The 12275-nt window shown below is 60.6% G+C and overlaps 2 protein-coding genes across 2 annotated transcripts; both read right to left on the reverse strand.

Annotated features, from left to right (window-relative positions):
- Nucleotides 1-448: 448 nt before the first annotated feature.
- On the reverse strand, nucleotides 449-5218 carry RAB7B (RAB7B, member RAS oncogene family). Its single transcript, XM_068173024.1, has 6 exons — nucleotides 5019-5218; nucleotides 2598-2659; nucleotides 2378-2504; nucleotides 1537-1752; nucleotides 952-1077; nucleotides 449-590 (listed from the first exon to the last, which is right to left on the reverse strand). Exons 1-6 carry the CDS (start codon nucleotides 5094-5096, stop codon nucleotides 510-512), a joined length of 690 nt encoding a protein of 229 aa, XP_068029125.1. The 5' UTR covers nucleotides 5097-5218; the 3' UTR covers nucleotides 449-509.
- A 1605-nt stretch (nucleotides 5219-6823) lies between these two features.
- On the reverse strand, nucleotides 6824-11647 carry CTSE (cathepsin E). Its single transcript, XM_068173234.1, has 9 exons — nucleotides 11532-11647; nucleotides 10029-10182; nucleotides 9314-9431; nucleotides 8500-8618; nucleotides 8209-8408; nucleotides 7858-7980; nucleotides 7626-7767; nucleotides 7424-7522; nucleotides 6824-7227 (listed from the first exon to the last, which is right to left on the reverse strand). Exons 1-9 carry the CDS (start codon nucleotides 11588-11590, stop codon nucleotides 7063-7065), a joined length of 1179 nt encoding a protein of 392 aa, XP_068029335.1. The 5' UTR covers nucleotides 11591-11647; the 3' UTR covers nucleotides 6824-7062.
- Between the last annotated feature and the right edge of the window lie 628 nt (nucleotides 11648-12275).

A 12275-nucleotide genomic window follows, 5' to 3' on the forward strand; every position in this document is an offset into this window, starting at 1 on the left:
GGGGGATATGCATGAGAGGAGGGGAAACTGAGGCACGGAATAGTTGCCTCCACAGTGGCTGGTCCCTGTGCCGAGGCCACCAGCCCCAACTGTCCCCCCAGGCCATCCCGTACCACCCTGAGAGCCGCGGGGCCACCAGGCTGTGCACTGGGAAGGGCGACCCGTGGTGCCAGGGTCGTGGTCTGGAGAGGCATCGGGAGCACTGCCCGCATCCCTGGCACCGTCACCGCAGGGACATCGCCCGCTCGGGTGCCACGCGGCCGCACGTCGAGGGGGCACAGGGCCACCACCGTGACACTGAGGTGATCGGGAGGCTCGGGAGAGCAGCTCCAGAGCCGTGGGAAGCAGCAAATCCCGGGCTGAGCAGGCAGCCGGCCCTGGTGTGTCCGGCGGTGCCCATGCCGTGCCCTGGCACGGCCAGTCCCTGTGGGCAGGCTGGGGTGGGCAGCGGGCACGGACCCCGGGCAGGGCTCCAGCCGCGGGCATCGCGGGGTCCAGCGGCCCCGGGGTCAGCAGCAGCTCTGCTTGGGCTTGTCGTTGGGAGTGAGCTTGATGGAGTCGGTTAAATAACTCTCAAAAATCCCTTTATACTGGAAAAGAACCGGAGAAGGGAAAGATGAGTGACCGCAGCTCCGAGCTCCCTAACCCTAACCCTGACTTGTGACTAAGGGCAAAATCCGGGCAAAAGCCACCTAGCGCAGGGCTGGGGGACACCAATGTCCCCCTGGCACGGCCGCTAGAGGACAGTGCTGGCGCGCTGTGGGTGCCACACGCCACGTTCCCATCAGTGGGAAAAGCAATTCCTCCTCCTGTTGATTTAGGATCAAACACTGCTGCGTTTCTCACTCCCGGGACTCTCCCTGTCCGCAGGGTCTGTCAGACCAGCCCCGGCTGAGCCCGCTTTTTGCCCAGATCCTCCCCCAGCACAGCTCGGAGCTGGAGGGTGCTCACCGTGCTCAGCGCCTGCTTCGCGAGGGTCTCGAAAGCCTCGGCCACGTTGATGTTGTTCTTGGCGCTGACCTCGAAATACGGAATGTCCTTCTCCTTGCACCAGGCTGAGGCTGTTTCCTTGGGCACCTGCGGGACAGGAGGGTGGAGCCACAGCTCAGGGATGGACAGGGGACCCTCCTCACCCATCCGCTGCTGGGTGAGGGGGTGCTGGCAGTGCCTGAGGTTGTCATTCCTGCTGCCTCTGGTGGGGACAGTCTGTGCCCCAAAGAGCAGCAGGAGGATGTTGTTCATCCCCTCCCAGAGTGCTGGGGGAGGTGGCAGCTCCTTGTCTGGAGCTCTGGTTTATGTGAGGATAGGGAAAAGGCTGGTTCTGAGGTGAAGGATCAGCCCTCAAAGCCTTTAGTACCCTACAGCATCCCAGTCATGGAATTGTTTAGGTTGGAAAAGACCCTTAAGATCATCAAGTCCAGCCATTAACTCAGCACTAAACCATGTCCCCAAGTGCCACATCTGTACAAGTTTTAAATCCCTCCAGGGGTGGTGACTCCACCACTGCTCATCCTGCTCTCCCTCCTCCACCCTTACCTGCCGGTCATTGAGGTCTATCTTGTTCCCCAGCACCACCATGGGGAAATCCTGTTCCCTGGGAATGACCTTCTCCAGGAAATCATCTCTCCAGTTGTCCAGGGCCTCAAAGGACTCCCTGTCTGTCACGTCGAAGGCCAGCATGCAGCCGTCTGAGCCTTTGTAGAAGGTCGACACCATGGACCGGAATCGCTCCTGTCCCCCTGTGTCCCAGATCTAGGGCAGAGGAGGGCACATGACAGGAGCAGGGTGGGTGCTGCAGCCCAGAGGAGCAGCCTCAGGGGTGCTGAGCCCCCAGAAATCCTGTGGGATTCCAGTGCAGTTCATGGATGCTGAAAAACAGGCTCTGAAAATCAGGTCTGAAAATCGGCTCTGAAAATCAGCTTTGAAAATTGGCTATGAAAATCAGGCTTTGAAAATCAGCTCTGAAAATCAGCTCTGAAAATTGGGCTCTGAAAATCAGCTCTGAAAATCATCTCTGAAAATTGGGCTCTGAAAATCAGGTCTGAAAATCGGCTCTGAAAATCAGCTCTGAAAATCAGGCTTTGAAAATCAGGCTCTAAAAATCAATTCTGAAAATTGGGCTCTGAAAATCAGCTCTGAAAATCATCTCTGAAAATCGGCTCTGAAAATCAGGCTTTGAAAATCAGGCTCTAAAAATCAGCTCTGAAAATCATCTCTGAAAATCAGGCTTTGAAAATCAGGCTCTAAAAATCGGCTCTGAAAATCAGGCTCTGCACCTCATGACCCTGGTGGCATTTGGGCACAGCAGGCCAGGGTGGGACACACACAGCTGGGGTCAGGGTGGGCACCGCGGGCAGTGCCAGCTCACCCTGCTCACCTGCAGCTTCAGGGGGGTGTTGTCCACGGCGAGGACCTTGGTGAGGATGCTGGCGCCCAGCGTGGTGCGGTAATCCTCGTAGAACGTCTTGTGCACGTACTGGTGCAGCAGAGAGGTCTTGCCCACGCTGGTGACGAGGAAAGGGGCACTGGTGAGGCTCGGGGGTGGGCAGGGGACACCCGGCACACGCAGGGGGCTTCCCTCCCCGCCAGCTCCTTACCCCAGAGCTCCGATGATGATGATTTTCAGATCCACCTTCTTGCTGGCATCCATGGACAGGCCCTGTGGGGCGAGAGGGGCTCACGGGGCTGTGGGGGTGGCACCTCGGCGAGCCCTGGGGTCCCGTCCCTGCTCCCACCCTCCCACCCCAGGATGTCGCTGTGCCTTCACTGTGCCAGCATCATGCCCGTGCCATGCCAGCACTTGTGTCCCAGGCATGGTGGGGAGAGAAAAGCCCCCATGCCAAGCCCGGCCCACGTCCCCGCCCGCTCCCGAGGAGCCGGAGCACGCCCAGACTCGCCGGTTCATCACCATTCAAAGCTGCTGGGAGCCACTTCCCTGCTTCTCCCACCCCCTCTCCAGCGCACTCCCTCCCCCTAGGCCTGGCACACACACCTGGGGTCCTGCTGAAAATTAAATTTATTAAAGAAGACCCCAGCCAGAAGGATTTCCTTGGTGCCTCAAGCACAGCCCAGGGAGCATCCCCGTCCAGGAGCACCCCGAAATGTCCCCCCAGGATGTGTCCCCATTATGTCTCAGTGTCCCCACATGCTCTGAGCCTGGCCAGTACCCCTGAAACCCCCTCCTCAGGTGGCACCAGCATCCCCCAGCAGCCGCAGCAGCCCCATCCCCACGGCAGCTTCCGACACCGCCGGCCAAGGCACGGATGGAAACACTGGCAGCCTCATCCCTGCATTTTTCCCTGATGCGCTGGCCAGCCCTGCGCCCTTCCCCCTTGGAACACCAGTGGGGAGCTCCCAGCCGTGGGCTCCAGGCCCCCCTGCGCCCCTCTGCCCCCCGTGCCCAACCGCGGGCAGCATCCTCGGCACAGGCAGAGCCTCGCGTCTCAGCACACACAGCTTTCCCAGTGCTTTCGCCAGCTTTTTGGGCGGCCAGATGTTTTTAAACTCAAAATGGAGTTTCCCCTCGCTGCTGCTCCGCGGGTCTCGGCCGCCCCGGGGACTCACCTGCAGAGCACTCACCTGCCGGGGCGGCCGGGCAGCCGCGGCTCCCGGCTCCGCTGCAGCCGGGCCGGGGAGGGGAGAGGCGAGAGAGGAGGATCCGGGAAGGGGCGGCCGATCCCTGCCCTCCCGGGGAAGGCGGCTGCGGGGCCCCGCTCCGTGACATCAGCAGAAAGGGGCCGAGATGCCGGCGGGGCTGGAGGAGCCGCGGGCGGGCGCTGGGATGTCCATGGGTTTGCCCTCGATTCCCGGCTCTGCCGAGTGTCCCCGGCTCGGGGTCCGATGGGCAAGGAGAACAAGGTTCTCCTCCACTGCTGGAGTTTGGGATTGACTTTTGGCCTCTCCTCTGGCTCAGAATCCCCTCGGTTCCTTTCTGCCACCGCCCCGGGACCCTTTATCTGCGTCCCCGCTGGGGAGTTGTTGAGGGATGAGGACAAAAGCCGGGCGGGGCTGTGGCAGCATCCCTGGAGCCATGCCGGACTTTGCTCTGATATCGTGGGATGGGATAAACGGATTTGGGAGCTGGGGACGGGTGAAGAGGGGCTGGGATCCCTCTGAGGAGCTCTGTGTGGCTTCGTCTCCTTTTCCAGGCAGCACAGGGGTAGGGTGGGAATCAGGAGCATTTCCAGCCCCTCATGTCACATCCCTGCAGTCCCCAGCCCTCGGGGGTCCCACCCAGCACCCACAGGCAGCACGGGTGCCCCAGAAACACCCCAAAAAGAGGGAGCAGAGCTTGTGACATCTGCAGGACGATGCGTTCAATCAGTAAATGGGATTTTGGGGATCTCAGCTGCCTCCATGGAGCAATCCCAGCACCAGGCGGGTGCTCAGGGCTCTTTGGAGTGGGAAAACCTGCTTGGCCACGGCCGCGAAGGCAGAGCTCTGCCTCCCGACGTGCAAGGGCAGGTCCCGTGCCTTTGCCAAGCATTCTGTAGGATTTGGGCTTTGCAGTGGGAGCGGGTGTCCCCCAGCTGGGAACCCTCCCTCATCCTGAACCAGCAGCCCCCCAGTTGATGGTGACCAGGTTTTGGGATCCCTCCAAGACCACTGGCTTTTGCTTTTCCACTTCCAGCTTTTTTGTAGATTTTTTTTTCCCTCTTGGAGCCCCTGATGGGATCTCAGGGAGAATCACTGCACTCAGCAGGACAAACCTTCCTCCTCCTCTTCTCCAGGTGTAATTTTGGGACCTGTCTGGCCAGAAAAATCTGTTTTCCCCCCCAGAGGGCAGGCACTGGGAGGAGTTGGGCTGAGGCAGGAGAACCTGAGCCAGTTCTCACCAGTGGTGGGTAAAAGGCTGACATTTCCCTGGAGCAGCTCTCCTAACCCCCATTTTCAGCCCTTTTTCACCATCCTGCTTCACCTTTGCTCCTGCACAGAGAATTTCGAGTTCAACCTCCCACAGCAACAACTTCTGCCCTCGTTCCTCTCACATGTCCCTGGTGGGACCGGGGATTGCTCACCCTCTCAGATGATCGAAGCCTCTCCCCGCTGCTGGGGCTGGGGTTTGTGGTCAATCCCAAACTGCAGCTGATGCCCATGGCCACTTCTGCTTTTGGCCAGGATGGCTGTACCCACCAGGGTACATGAGCCTCAGCTCTGGCTTTCGTTTGATTTCATGGGAAAAGGGATTTTCCCAATGCTCCTTCTCTACCCCTGGGCTGAGATTCTGCCTGGGTGAAGGCAGTGAGAGCAGTGGTGGGGAGGAGGTGATAGCCAAGGCATCACTCAGCAGCTCCAGGGACCACAGTTTCAATCCTGTCCTGGCTGCTCCCCCACGTCAGCAGTTCTGAGGAAAACGTGTGGGTTTTGTGGTCTGTGACTGTGAGGAAAGTGATGAAACCCAGGCTGGGGCTGACACAGCTGGGGAAAAGACTTATGGGGACAAGGAGAGGACAGGCTGTGCCCTACAGGGCCATGGTTGTGAGGGAAAGGGAAGGAAGCAAAAGGCATCCAAGTGTTCCCTGTGCTGCTCAGACTCCTTGGGGGACAGCAGGATCGCTCTTTGTTGGGCTGCTCATGTTTGCTCGAGTAACTTCCCCCTAAAACCTGCCAAGAGGGCACGAAATGCCCTGAGGTCCCAAAAACGCAGCACCAGAGCCATCCTGGGCAACTCCAGGCCAGGCCAGCTGCTGTTTGGGGACACTGGGTGGCCCCTGTCATGCTAGAGGAGCTGGATGTTCCCCCCAGCTCCTGGGCTCGTGCTCAGCAGCACCTTGGCATGCTAAGGGTTAAGGTGGAAGAGGGACAGGAGACCTTTGTCCAGCAGCCCCAGCACCTTATCTGGGACTGCAGCAGGGGTGAAGTCAACACGGAAAACGTCACAGAGCCCACACTGGTCAGCGGCACAATCAGTGCCTCTGGGTAAGGCAGATATCTCCCTTTATTGCAAACCACAAGGCTCAGCCGCAAAGTTTACAACCAGATCTGAATATTCCAGAGCTCCCAGACCCAGCCCTGAAGGCTGCTCTGCGCTGGGAGGCCTGGAGCAGCCACCAAGCTGGGCTGGGACATGGACACTCCAGCACCCTGGCCTTGGCACTGCTGGCCTCGCTTCAGGGTCAGTGGGGAAAGCAGAGCAAAGGCCTGGATAAAAATAACCTTTTCTGTGCTTCCCTTTCTTGCTGCCTCAGCATGCATCACTCATGAGCCACTGCCACTCATGCATTGTCACACTCCCGCCACCAAGTCACATGTGCCACGGTGACTCCTGGGGAGCCCCATGGCCAGTAGCCCCTCTGCAGCCCCCCACAGCCCCCCATGCCCCCCACATTTTGAGCCAGCCCAGGGCTCAGCAGCTGCTTTGCCCTTTTTGCTTCAAGGACCCACCAAGCACATTGTGTTTTGAGCTCCCCAAGAGAATCAAAGCAAAATTCACTGGAAATCACCGGTGGCTCCGGGAGTTCTGTGGCACAGAAAGAGCCCCTGAGTATTTCCAGTCTCCTTGTTACCTTCTTGTTTACCAGCCCCAGCTGAGGAAAGGTGCATTCCCAGTGCTCCCCCGGCCCCTGCCCTGCCCCTGGGATGCTCAGGGATGGCCACAGCCACCTCCAGGGATTTCTGCTCCACCTGGGCAAAGAATCCCCTTCTTTCTGCCCCTGTGGAAATCCCAGGGAAGCTCCAGCCATGCTGGGAGTGCAGCCCTGGCAGTGCCACGGATCACCCAGGGAGGAGAGCAGGACATGGGCAAGGAGGATTTAACCCCTAGCGTAACCCTTTGAGATGTGCAGGATTTCTGCTGGGCTGCTGCTGACAGAAGCATGAGAAATTTGGGTTTATTGAAGGTTTTATTGGCTCAGGATTCAAAAACAGAGAATGTGCAGAGCAGATCACAGAGCTGCTCAAGACATTTTTATATCACAGTGTCCTGGCGTCGACTGAACCTCTGCTGGACTCTACACTGTGTCCCTGGGTGTCTTCATCCCCCTGGGGACACTGGGGAGGACAGGGTGACATCCACTGCCCTGCTGAGGTCCGTTCCTCTGCTGCCCCACGCATGTCACAGCCCTAAGGGACAGCAGGGGCCAACCCCACCATGTTATTCCCACGGTCGAAGACAGAGTAGAACTGACGGATGAAAACATCTCCCAAAATCCAGAGGGGTCCTGTGGGAGGGGGGATGTCGCTCCCCTGGAAGCCACTGGTGCAGTAGGCCATGCCATCAGCGTACTCCTGGGGGAGGAGAAGTGGAAAGCTGGGGATGAAGCCGAGAGCCTCGTGCACGTGGAAACACCCGGGAACGGTGGCGAAGCAGAAACCAGCAGGGTTTGTCACCCGTGGGGACACACTGCCAGCTCCTGGCATGGCGCTGGGCCACCTTTGCCACTGGAGCAGCTGGGATTTGGGGCTGAGGGAGCCACAGCCATACCATGAGGGTGTAAGCCTGGGCGCTGAGCGTGTAGGGCAGCCCGTTGATGGTGATGGTCAGGTCAGGCATCATGCTGAGGTTGCTGCACTCCACGGCGTACTGGAACAGAGCCGGGGGCTCAGGGGCTGCCCAGGGTGGGTCCCTTCCAGCAGGGAAGGGCCCCCAAGGCTTTGTCCCCTCCTGTCCCCACCCTGGCTCTCACCTCTCCATCCACAGACTCAGCCCCAATGAGGTTTTGCAGTTCTTTGATCTCCTTGGTGGGGCCTGTGATGAGCGACGTCCCGGTGTCCACGATGGCCTGGCAGCCGTTGGCACAGAAGGTCACTGTCCCACCCAGCTGGATGCTGGAAGAGGGGAGAAGGAGCAGGAGGGATTTGTCGTGCTCTGCCAGCCTTGCCCAGCCCTGCCCTCCCTTCCTGCCCAGCACCACTCACTTGTCCAGCTGGATCTGCCAGTAGCCCTGCTGGGTGACTGGCACCCAGTTCAGGGTGCCCGTGAAGCGGGAGGTGTCAAAACCCCCAAAAAGCACCTCTCCTCCCTGGGGTGCGTCAGGGTTCCTGCAGGGAGGAGGAGGAGGACACGTGAGGGATTTTTGTCCATTTAGCATGAATTTACCCCAACTTTCTCCCCACACATGCTGTAAGGCCAGAGGTCTGTGATGCTCAATCTGGTACCAACCCCCCATTCATTATCTCAGTAAAATATCGGTATTTTAGCAGCCCCTCCTGCTCCCTAAAGCAATGCCATACTCCAAGCAACATCCCAGAGCAAAGCCATGTCCGTACGAGCTCATGTAGACAGAGAAAATGGGCAGCTCCACCAAATTTTGGGCCATCATGTTGTCGAAGACAGGGGTGACCCCATCCACGGCCAGGGAGGGATAAGCCAGCCCCAGGATCCCATCGAACTCAGCATCCAGGAAGGCTTTTCCCGGCTCACTGATGCTCTCTGCAAACTGCTGGTTGCTCACGGCGAGACCCTCGACCTGCAGGGAGGAGGGGGTTCCGTGGGGGGTCGAGCCCTTGTGCAAGTCCCAGGCACATTGTCCAGAGCAGGGCAACCCAAAGGTCACTCACGGCTACTTGGTCGGATCCGATGATCCCCGTCAGGCTCCCGGTGCCGTACTGGATGGAGAAGGGGGTCCCTATCACCTGGTAGGTGCTGGACTGGGTTGGCTGGAACCTGGTGTGCTCAGCTGGGGAAGGAGATGGGATTTGTCACCAGAAATGTCATGGTTTTGCATGGCCACAGCTGCCAGGAGCCCCCAGTGAGGCAAAATGATGGCGCAGTGTGGTGTCACCAAAACGCCTGGATATGGGAGCTCTGCGGAGGGACGTGCTGGAGTTTCGAGGTGGGGAGAAAACCTCTCCCATTTCAATCTGATGAAGGGTGCAAGGGCTGTTAGGGAGAACGGGATCAGCAACATTTAATGAATCCTGAGATGGGCACTGCTGTCCCTGGTCACAGCCAGCAGCAGCCCCACGGCACTGCGGGATCCAGTCCCAGTCCCCAGTTCCCTACAGGATCCACTCCCATTCCCCAATTCCCTGTGGGATCTAGCCCATTCCCCAATTCCCTGTGGGATTCAGTCCATTCCCCAGTTCCCTACAGGATCCAGTTCATTCCCCAGTTCCCTGTGGGATCCAGTCCCAGTCCCCAGTTCCTGCTGGGCTCCGGGGCAGCCTTGGGACTGCTCGGGGGTGCTCTGGTCCCTCTGGGCTCTCTGGAGCTGGCTGATCTCTGACAGCCCCAAAAAGCCACGTTTGTCCCCTGCTGAGCTGTCACCCCCTGCTTTCACCCCTGGATTTCTGTCACCTCTGTTAGGAGGGTCTCCACGGCCTTGGGGCTGGTGGCCCGTGGCCTCTCTGGGGTCAGGGGCTCCCCACTCACCGCAGGCTTTGCTGACACAGTAGACAGAAGGCACCCAGAGGTTGGAGGAGCCTGTGTCGAAGACCACGGTGAAATTCTGGGGTGGGGTCCCGATGGAGATCTGCCCAAAATACTCCAACTGCCAAAGAAGGGGGCAGAGAGCACCGTGAGCCACCAGCACAGCCAGAAATGCCGGCAAAACAGAGCCTGGGGTGTGTGCAGGGCATGGATGGGGCTCAGTGTTTGATCCGTGCCGTGCCAGGTGGAATAAAGGAGACAAATATGTAAGGAACAGCCATGGGGACTGAGGACAAAAGGCAGCATGGTGGGTACAGGCCTCTGCCTCTTCCTGGCAAGGCTGGGCCCCGAGGGGACCCTCGTCACCAGGCTTTGGGGACAGGGGAACTGGGGAACTGGGGAGTGGGATTCTCCTGGGGAGCTCCCTCCACCTCTGCGGGGGGCTCTGCCCTGAAAAGCGTGTAACTTGAATTTTGGAGTAAATCTGGGCCCAGGGAGGCGGGCAGAGCGCGGCAGGGAGGGAGGGAGCTGGCAGTGCCTGCCATGAATGCCCTCCCTTGTCTTCATCCTGACATCCCCGGGGACAAAGGGCCGGGCAGGCAGCGAGCCCTGGCACGCCGGGCGCTGCCTGGAGTGGGGTTTGAGGGCAGCGCTTGGGCCTCGGGCACTGCTCGGGCAAACTGAGGGTGCTCCCAGCCCTCTGTGCCTCCCTGCTCACGTCCAGGTAGTTGATGAGGGGCTCGTTGGTCTCCGAGAAGGCGGCGCAGTCCTCACTGCTCGTGTCCGGCCCGCCCGGGGCCCTCCAGAGGTGCGACAGCTGCCCCCGGGCCCGCAGCTGCTTCCGCAGGGAGCGGCGCCGGCTCAGGGGCACCCTGTGGGGAAGGGCCCGGTCACTGCCGCGGGTGCTGTGCCCACCCTGAGGGTCCTGTTACTCTTTGCTGTGCCCACCCTGTCACTTTTGTGGGTGCTGCCCATGGGTGCTGTGCCCACTCTGAGGGCCCTGGTCACTCCCATGGGTGCTGTGTCCACTCTGAGGGCCCTGGTCACTCCCATGGGTGCTGTGTCCACTCTGAGGGCCCTGGTCACTCCCATGGGTGCTGTGCCCACCCTGAGGGCCCTGGTCACTCCTGCGGGTGCTGTGCCCACCCTGAGGGCCCTGGTCACTCCCGTGGGTGCTGTGCCCACCCTGAGGGCCCTGGTCACTCCCATGGGTGCTGTGTCCACTCTGAGGGCCCTGGCCACTCCCATGGGTGCTGTGCCCACCCTGAGGGCCCTGGTCACTCCTGCGGGTGCTGTGCCCACCCTGAGGGCCCTGGTCACTCCTGCGGGTGCTGTGCCCACCCTGAGGGCCCTGGTCACTCCCATGGGTGCTGTGCCCACCCTGAGGGCCCTGGTCACTCCCATGGGTGCTGTGCCCACCCTGAGGGCCCTGGTCACTCCCATGGGTGCTGTGCCCACCCTGAGGGCCCTGGTCACTCCCATGGGTGCTGTGCCCACCCTGAGGGCCCTGGTCACTCCCATGGGTGCTGTGCCCACCCTGAAGGCCCTGGTCACTCCCATGGGTGCTGTGCCCACCCTGAGGGCCCTGGTCACTCCCATGGGTGCTGTGCCCACCCTGAGGGCCCTGGTCACTCCCGTGGGTGCTGTGCCCACCCTGAGGGCCCTGGTCACTCCCATGGGTGCTGTGCCCACCCTGAGGGCCCTGGTCACTCCCATGGGTGCTGTGCCCACCCTGAGGGCCCTGGTCACTCCCATGGGTGCTGCCCACGTCCTGTGCCCACCCTGAGGGTGCTGGCACTGCCAGGATGGAGGTTCAGAGCCCGCATCCCTCCCCCACCATGATTTCCTGCCGAGGCACAGCAGAAGAGGGGCACTGGATGTGTTTTAGGGCACAGGAAATCAAGGCCAGAGATGGCAGGAGAGCGTCCAGTGACAGCAGGGGCAGCTCGGTGCCGCCGAGGGGACGGACCTTCGGGCTGAGCAGGGCGAGCAGGTCCAAGGGGAGTCCAGGCTGGTTTTTCTGCCCTCCCTTCTTGTACAAATCCCTTCACAGCCCCTCCTGCTGCTGCCAGGCTCTGCCCAGAGGGACGGAGAACCCAGAAATCCCAGTGTGTTGCCACCGCTCTGGCACAGCCGCGGGGTGCCCAGGCTGAGCTCTGCCACCCGTCACAGCCCTGGCAGTGAACCCCCCAAACCCCGGGGGCCCCGGGGACCCCCTTACCTCCTCAGGGCGCTGGCCAGGGCCAGGCAGAGCGCGGCGAGGAGCAGCAGGCGCCTCATGGCGTGGCTCGGTGGCTGTGCCCGCCGCGGTGCCGCTCTTATACCCGCGGTGCCAGGCTCGATAATGGCGCTGCCAGAGTCAACACCGGGCTCGAGCACCCACAATGAATCACTGGCCACGGCCCAGGCGAGGCTGAGCGGGCGCTCTGGGGTCACGTTTGCTTTTCTGGGTGAGGACGGCGCTGGGGGGCCTGTGGGAGCTGAGCAGGGGCGGGTTTGGCTGATTTTGGGGCAGTGGAGATCCCGCAGAGGGAGCAGAACAGGGTCCTCATCCCAGCACCAGCCCCTTATCCACGGGTGGAAACCCCCCAAAATGCTTTAGAGGAACATTTCCCTTCTCCTTCACCCCACAGCCCCACCCCAGGGAGCTGCCCGTGGCCGTGGGGTGCCGCAAAGCCCGGCAGCTGCAGGGAGGTGCAGGAAAGGGATGTGTTTGTACCATCAGCCACCGAGCTAATTTTAAAAGGCAAAGACTAATTAGCAGTGATGAACGGCTCGGGAATCCTCAACTTTCCCTTGCAAAGGCCGGGAAGGAGCAGCTTTCCATGGGAGACAGCTCCCTGGTGCTCTGCAGGCGCTGATGGGCTCGTCCCCTGGCAGTTTTGTTTTGCCCAGGACGGGTGTCTCATTAAAGCCTCAGCGAGTGCAAACAGAAAATGCTGATGAACAAATAAAGCCTTCAGAC

Source organism: Anomalospiza imberbis, chromosome 26 (genome assembly GCF_031753505.1).
Source record: "Anomalospiza imberbis isolate Cuckoo-Finch-1a 21T00152 chromosome 26, ASM3175350v1, whole genome shotgun sequence".
Taxonomy (NCBI): Eukaryota; Metazoa; Chordata; class Aves; order Passeriformes; family Viduidae; genus Anomalospiza; species Anomalospiza imberbis.

What these genes read in the sequence shown, in the direction of transcription:
- RAB7B (XM_068173024.1), bottom strand. Translation starts at nt 5,096, where the DNA reads ATGGGCATCAGCTGCAGTTTGGGATTGACCACAAACCCCAGCCCCAGC. An exon ending in ATCATCATCGGAGCTCTGGG is followed by an intron (nt 2,505 to 2,597) that starts GTAAGGAGCTGG and finishes CCTCGTCACCAG; the next exon opens with CGTGGGCAAGACCTCTCTGC. An exon ending in TAGACCTCAATGACCGGCAG is followed by an intron (nt 1,078 to 1,536) that starts GTAAGGGTGGAG and finishes CCTGTCCCGCAG; the next exon opens with GTGCCCAAGGAAACAGCCTC.
- CTSE (XM_068173234.1), bottom strand. Translation starts at nt 11,590, where the DNA reads ATGAGGCGCCTGCTGCTCCTCGCCGCGCTCTGCCTGGCCCTGGCCAGC. An exon ending in CTGTGTCAGCAAAGCCTGCG is followed by an intron (nt 8,619 to 9,313) that starts GTGAGTGGGGAG and finishes CTCCTTCCCCAG; the next exon opens with CTGAGCACACCAGGTTCCAG. An exon ending in TTCTCTGTCTACATGAGCTC is followed by an intron (nt 7,981 to 8,208) that starts GTACGGACATGG and finishes TCCTCCCTGCAG; the next exon opens with GAACCCTGACGCACCCCAGG.